This window comes from Fringilla coelebs (genome assembly GCF_963513975.1).
Source record: "Fringilla coelebs genome assembly, chromosome: 1".
NCBI classification, from domain to species: Eukaryota; Metazoa; Chordata; class Aves; order Passeriformes; family Fringillidae; genus Fringilla; species Fringilla coelebs.
In genome coordinates, this window is record NC_140028.1 from 67,359,470 (window position 1) to 67,367,244 (window position 7,775).

Sequence of the window (7,775 nt, forward strand, 5' to 3'; positions counted from 1 at the left end):
TGTTCATGGTTCTGAATCCCATGTAGAGTGAGTTTCCTAAATCTTCAGGGAAAAGTATAATTAGGACCAGAACATATTTCTTGATAACTTACTTTGGTGGCATCTCACAGTAAGCAGAATCAGCTGAGGGACTTAGAGGCTGACAGACAAGCAATATGACAGCTGAAGCTGTTACTTTGCAGGCCTTCCCGCAGGCAGGGACACAGGATCAAGCATTTCATTTAGTCTGTTACAGTCAACTAATGAAATCTGGAATTAAGAGTATGCAAACTCATGAAGTAGGTTGCTTGTAGTGGATAAGTGGTTTTCCTTGCCACTTGGTCATGCCTCTTCCTTGTGCTACACCCCACAGCTGTTAGACTTCCCTGTGAATCAGTCCAGTTCACCAGTGCAGCAGCAGGCAATGCAGTTTCCAGGGGAGGGGGAATGTCTGGCAAATCCTGACAGCAGACCTCTATAGTGGGAACAGGTCTGGGGAGAACCAAAGCTGGCATGATGCACACTGCAGGAGCATGCAGCTGAGACTTGGCGGAGGTGGATAAGAGGGAAGAAGGCAGGAGGAGAGTGGGACTCCAGAAATGAGAAACTGATCCATTTGCCTAATTGAGCCTCTTAAAGTTGCAGGTGTGCTTTGCAGTGAGGCAAGACACTCTGTTTATGGATATGAATTCTTGTGTCAGGGCCAGGCATACTTCCCAACACAGTGTGTCACAGCTTTTATGGCTTTCTGCAGGTTTAAACAAACAGCCAATCTCTCCATTCTGTTTTCTTGGAAAGTTTGAAAACTGTGTTCACAACCCTCCCTGGCTAATAAATTAATATTAGCCTTTCTAATCCAAAATGAACACATTGAATAAATGGATATAATATATAATTGATATAACTACAAATGCCTTGCTACAGCAAGAATTGAAGCTACTGTCAAACACAATTATTGCACTTTAGAAAAATGTGAAAAACAGTCTAACACCACTTCAAATCTGCAACATCTAGACAGTTGAGTTACTGCAAATTTTCTTTTGTAATCTGAATATTTTACAGCACTAACTGGATTCTGAGATCACTTTTTAGGGGTGCTACCTCTCAGGAGAAAATTTCATGTTAAAGTACATGTATGAGGTGTTTTAGATTGCTCTTTCTCCTTCAAAAAAATAACCTATCCTATGTTATCTCCTTATGATTGAAGTGGGGAACCATCTTTATTAAGTCTCCTAAATTTCCTGCATGTTTATTATGAATCCTGAAACTAGGTGTTAACATAGTAAGACTCCATTTTGTGTTAGCTAAAGAAAATATTAAAATTGTTTGCTAGGACAAATGAAGAAGGGTAAAAAACCCATGGCACCAGAACACTGATGCTCATAGTAAAAGGCAACACACATATGCTTTTGCCTTTCTACAACATAACAAATCTGTGTTTACTCTAAAACTAAAATCTATTCACATTTGGTTGGAGGAGGTAGGTAATTCTTTGAGATTGGCATTGTCTGGTTTAGAAATTCACATACTTTTATGATTATAGATCATGTGAAGCCTTCAAAATGTGATAAATGTCAAGCAAAGTTAATTCTTAGCTCTGTTTTGACAGTTTCCATTTTAACCTAGATTGCTCTAGAAAAGCAATTCCTTTTTAAAATACAGCTAAGCTTAAAACACACGTAAATTTTGCCAGATTTCCATAGAAAATCTGCTTTTTGTCTTTTAATTACCATTTTTCCTCATCAGGGACTGGGGGGATTCTCGTTCTTTAACAGATTTAACTTCAAATGTGCAAGTGACAAAAAATGGTGCTTCGGGATAATCCCATTTCTCTTTCCTGGACTGCCTGAAAATAAGATGTATTTTGGGAAGAGTGTTGCAGCTATTCACTATTAGCTTTGTTGCAGAAAGTATCTTTGTGGTGCAGAGTCTGAAAGGATTAGATATAAGCAGTGACCCTCTGAGAGCTGCAAGTCTGGGGGATTTTCTCTGCGGTCTGGTGACATGCACTGTGAGGCCAAAGTCCATTAATACGTGTGGGATAGCTCTGCCAATTGAAATGCTACCTGCTAGAACTCTTGTTAAGACACGGCAATTTGTTTTGAACTGGCTGCTAGTTTTGTAAGTGCCAAAACTCTTGGGTAGGGTTTGGTACAATTGTGCAAGTGGCTGAACTCGAAGAGCTCACTTTAGCAGTTTTTATCAGTAACTAGCAATCACCTGCAATCTATCATAGTATCTATATTTCATCCAATGGAAGTGTCATTTAAATCAATTTAATGAGGTTTGAATTAACATCCTGTGGGAACACACTGTATCTTTTAAAGACACCATTCCAGGCAAGCAGTAGCCTCAGAAAGGAAGAGCTTCACTGGTTAAATTCATGTATTTTTGGTTACTGTTACAATCTTACAGGATGAAAGAGGTTTTAAAATAAAAAGTGTAGTCTAGAGCAAAATGACATGATAGTTTTTTAATAAACTGGCAAATAGATATGTACTTATATCTCCCTGCTTGCATGTTGTGTCAAGTTCCTTTCTGTCTTTCAGGGCAGGCAGATTGGTGAGAAATGCTACTTGTTTATTAAATTCCCAACAACAAAGGAGAATTAGCACAAAGTCTAACATGGTCTAGCAGAAAGTCTGTAAGTCTAATATGCCTAATACTAAAATAATTAGAATAAGTTTGGTATCATACTGACTGTAGTAAACAAGGTCTGAAGTGGTAAGTAGGTAATTTTTAATTTTCACTCAGAAAGTTGTCATACTGTGCACACTGAAGGAGGTCCTCTAAGAGATTGTCCCAGAACATGGTGACAGCAGCAGCTCAGCTCAGTAGCTCTAGTGGTACTTGCCAATCTGTAGTTAAACTCATTCACCCTAACCTTGATTTTCAGGAACTAATAGCCACATCAAATGGGATCTTTAAAAAAAAGTTATTTTAAAATTGATTTGATGGTTTCCTATTACGAATTCTAGGCTTGGTAAAATAGCATGACAGGAGAATTGATTAAATTTACTGAAATTTAGGGTCAAATTCTATCTGTTTATGTACTAAGGATAAGCTCCCAGCCTTTAGTGGGCAGCTTTTGAGTACATAACAGTAACCAAGTTAATATGTATATATTTCAGTCCACTTATTGAACTTACAGCTGTCTATCAGAACTTTGAAATCTGATGATCTTCAGTTTATGAGATAAAAACATCATAATATAGATACATTTAAAATAAAAATGGAGTTCTAATTGTATCAGAGTCACTCCATTTATTTTTGTGTGGTGCATTAGACGAGCTTATTTAACAGGATAGTAACAAAATCACTTTGATTTTATTTTCTAACATTGTTGTATAGCTTTTGCTGTTAAGCATAGAATGAGAAATACAGAAAGCATTAAGCAGGCATACCAGTAGTACTGCTGCAAAAATAATAATTATAGATAAAATCAACATAAATACTTCACCAGTTTAAGTCTGAAGTTATTTCACAAATAATGTAAGCAAATTTAATTTACCATATTATTTAGCATAATTCCTCTCTTTAATTTTTCCTATGATAAAATCAGAAACTTCTTTTCCAAATCATTCTCCTATCTTACTGCAAATTCGATCTTTAAAGATTGCTACCTGTCACAGAAAATCATTTTACTTTATTACTTACATCTTGATCTAGAATATACTCTTTTAAAAGATTCCTTTTGCATTATAATTTATAAAAATAATGGTGTGAACATTAAGGTAGAGCAACTGGTGGTATTTTAAGATCAGTATCAAAGATTCTATCCCAGGTAAAGTGATAGTAATTAATGAGACAGGAGACCTGGAAACAAGTCTGAACAACAGCCAGGGATGGAGCTGAATCAGCAGCTACTGGGAACCACTGGGCAGGGATATCTAAGGGAATGGTGCTGTATAAATCACTACACAGCACTGGTTTTGACACTTTAATGTTACCATTTAATATACATTATAAGCCTCAACAGGGCTGCAGCAAAGACTGAGGTATTTTGCAGTGGCACAACAACATGGGAGGAATAATTGTGTAATGCTGATGAAAGTGAAGTAATCAATTTGCAATCATGCTTTCCTGTAAACTCACTTTTAATATTACATTGGGTAAGTACAGGCATTATGTCCAAAAAGCATGTGTCTCCTTCTGCAGACATGACTGACAAGCCCTATGAGCAATGCGCTTCCAAAACAAATATGACTCAATACCTTTGGGTCGGTAACTCACACAAATCACACAATGTTCTGAGTTGGAAGGGGCCAACAAGGATCATCCATTCCAGCTCTCAAGTGAATGGCCCATATGGGAATTGAACCCAGAACCTTGGTGTTATTAGCACAACGCTCTAAAAAAAAAGATGAAGAATGTTTCTTGGTAATGTTCCTAAGGTGTATCTTAGAGAAAGTAGCAATACACATGTTGAATGAACAAAATCAAAATGCGGTTTATAAAAATCTGTATGCTATGTGATAATTGTGCCTTCTTGTAGGATATAAACAGTCACTCAAACTAATTGATTACACTGCTATTCTTAAGTAAATTTGTTATGTTAAAAAATGACCGCATTCTTGAAATTTGCAGTTTTACCAGACCAGCGTGTCTTTCAGGGTGAGCATTGTGACAGCTGCTTGTGACATAGAGCACACGAGAGAAAAACTAAGTATACAATTTGCAGAACTGACAAAAATCCCTTTTTGTTTAATTTTCCAAAGACAGAATCAGAGACATGGGGATGTTCACAGCTGGCACAATGAGAAGTGTATTTCACATAGGCCAGCACAAGGTTCTCAGCAGAAGTTACTACTTAATACAACAGGGGGTCCCCAGATCTAAGTTGACCCCTGCAGGTAGTTTTAAACCTTCCAGTAAGAATTATCTTACCTGTAGTTTGCTAGTTAACCAAGGAAATAATGTCAGTTTACTTCAAACACAAATCATTTAATGCTGGGCTATGGCATGACATATTTTGGTGAGCTATGGCATAATCAACATTTTTAACTCAAAGCATGCAGAGCCCCAATTTCATTTCTGTTTGAGCTGGCTTACTCCAGAGTAAGACAGCAACATTGAGTAAGATTGCTAGAATGAGCTGTTTCTTGTCCCATTCCTGAGGTTACACATTTTCTGAGGTATTTTTTTATTTTCCTTGTGAGATTGATCTGCACTGCTGAAGTCAATGAATGCATACGATGACTCGGATGCTGTGTTGAGAAATTACTTCTTTCTCCACCGAAATGGCTAGTGAGAAGAATTACAAAAACTGTTTATCACACAGTACTGAAACTCAGCTTGAGTAAGAAATCATGGATTGTCTCATAACACTGGAAACTATCCACAAGATTAAGTTTGGTGTGAACTTTGGAAAACAGTTTTAGAGGCTGAAGGGTGTGGGGAAGTCTTAAACATAAATTATTTTATACACATTTAAGTTATATACCAATATATAATGCTTTATATCTGCATACACACACACACATATGCACAGAACACACTGCTCCACACTGGAAAATTCAGATCATCATCATCTCTATCACACCTTGAAAAAGTTGTCAAACGTGATCATGTCAGGCAGTAATTTTTCACAGTTGTGGCACAGTTTGTTAGTGACATTAAGCACGATGGTGTGTACTCCCGGTCCTAGGATAAGCCCACCAGAAAAGAAACCATGTAACTGCCACGGGGTGAAAACAAGAGCATCACTCAAACGAGGAAGAGTTTGTGTCTGTGCTCTCGTGCGTGCACAATGGCTTCTATTTGCCTGGAGAGAAGATTGCTGAAAAATGCATAAGCATTTTTCCTGATGTAAAAACAAGCAACCTAACTGGCAGTAGAGCAGACTTTGTAGCTATGCTACTGTTACAGCTCATGAAATATTACTGAGAAGAATAATTTCTAAGGGGAAGAAAAAAGTCTGCAATTTTTTCCAACCCTCTTTTGACCACTGTAGCTACCAAAATCTTTCTAGAAGTAATCCAAGACATAACAGCATCTCAAGTCTATAGAGATGTCATGTACACGATGACTCTGAACATCTTCTAGGACTTCATTTTGGAGCATGAGATGCCACCTCATCATCAAGAGGCAGATGAAGAATTTTTTGAGTAATCGCTTATTTCTATAATGGTGTGATCTCTACCTCATCATCAAGAGGCAGATGACATCAACTCGGGATAGGTGCTGGTATGACACAATGCAGAAAACAAGGCTGCACCACCCGCTGGGATTGAGGTTTGGAGTTTAGAACAAACTGACATTAATAGCCCTTCTCCCTTCCTGACTGACCTGTTCCCCAAATCTCAGGCTCTGAGGTTACATCTTCATTTCACATGTAAATAAATCATCTATCCACTTGGTCCAACTGGGAGAAGGCCATGTGCACTGCACACAGCAGATATAGCAGCTGCCGGATCGTGCTCTGTCCAGCACTAGTCCCTCCTCCACGACAGCTCGGCTGCCTCACTCTAAAATCAGCATCACGCAGGGTCGGAGATTTGTGAATTTGGGGGTACGCACGGACCTCAGGCACGGCACACCCCGCGTACAGAGCTGCGACTGCAGGCGAGCGCAGGGAACAGCGAGCTGCGGGGCGGCTTGGTCAGGACCTGTCACCCACCACATGTGTGTCACCACACACGGTATCTCGGTGGTCACAAACGCAGCCTCCTTCCACGGCAAAGGCCAAGCTTTGCCTCATCCGGCCGCACACCCGGCCGGGGAAGGGGGTAACGCCGCCACCGGTCCAGCTGTGTACATGGCGGGGAGGGGACACAACCTCCACGCTGCAGCGGTATGAAGGAAGGCCCCATCTCTGAAGGGCCCCGCCGGCCCGAGGGACACCGCAGCGGGCTCGGCAGCTTCCAGCGCTGCCACGGGCTGGACGGGAGAGGAGGAGGCAGGGGTGCCGGGGAGGGCGGGCGTGACCCGGGACACCCGCGGCACCGGGAGCGGGGGCAGCCCCGGCGGCCAGGGGCTAGGGAACACGCTCCCAGCAGGCGGGAAAGGGCGGGGAAAGGCCGGCCGCCACCGCGCATGCGCCCCGGCCGCCCCCCTCTCACCATTACCTGTGAGCCGCCAGGCGCCGTCGCCTTCTTTTTCTTGGTGGGGCCACCGCCGGTGCCCGGGCTTGCCGGGCGCTTCTTGCTGCGGGACGCGGCCCCGGCAGGAGACGAGGCGGCGGCGGGGACCAGGCTCGCCATGTCGCTCCGCTCCGCGCCCGGGCCGGGAACTCTGCTGTTCCCTGGCAGCTGTGGCGGTGCTGCGGCCGCGCATGCGCAGTAATGGCGGCGCGGCTCCGCCACGGGCCGGGCCTGGTCGGGAGGGCCGAGGGCGAACGGGTTTGGCGGGCGTTTGTGAGGCGTAGAGCTCGGAAGGAAGCAGCTCTGCCGCCTCCTCGTTGTCCTGCAGTGTCGCGGGCCCCTTGTCAGAGACCTGGCTACGGTGGCAGCCTTGGCCCCAGGGTAGTCCGTGTGCGTGGGAGATAGCAAAGTGTGCCGAGGTGAGGGGTTTCTCCCCGTAGAGGGTGAGCGGGACTTGAAAAGGCGCTGGGTCTGAGTCATTTATAGCACAGAGAGGCCTTTGCAGTTGGACTTAAAGATATTAAAGATCTCTTCCGACCTTGACAATTCTATGGTTCTAACTGTGTAACCTTTGAAAATGCAAATTAGTACAGTTAGCAATAAAAATGTCTACAGCTGGCTGATACTGATTGCCTGTCTGGGTAATTCGTACTGCTTAAGATTTGGTTGCTTCTACAATGTTTTGGTGTGGCTAGTGGCCTGGTCTAATGATTT

General features: G+C 42.5%; 1 protein-coding gene across 1 annotated transcript in view; it reads right to left on the reverse strand.

Moving 5' to 3' along the window:
• The window catches only part of INO80C (INO80 complex subunit C), a 30,151-nt gene extending 22,910 nt beyond the window's left edge, over positions 1-7,241 (reverse strand). The window contains exon 1 of the mRNA XM_084203510.1: positions 7,047-7,241. Coding sequence (XP_084059636.1) covers positions 7,047-7,181 — 135 coding nt within the window. The 5' untranslated portion in view covers positions 7,182-7,241. The remainder of the gene's footprint in view (positions 1-7,046) is intronic.
• Between the last annotated feature and the right edge of the window lie 534 nt (positions 7,242-7,775).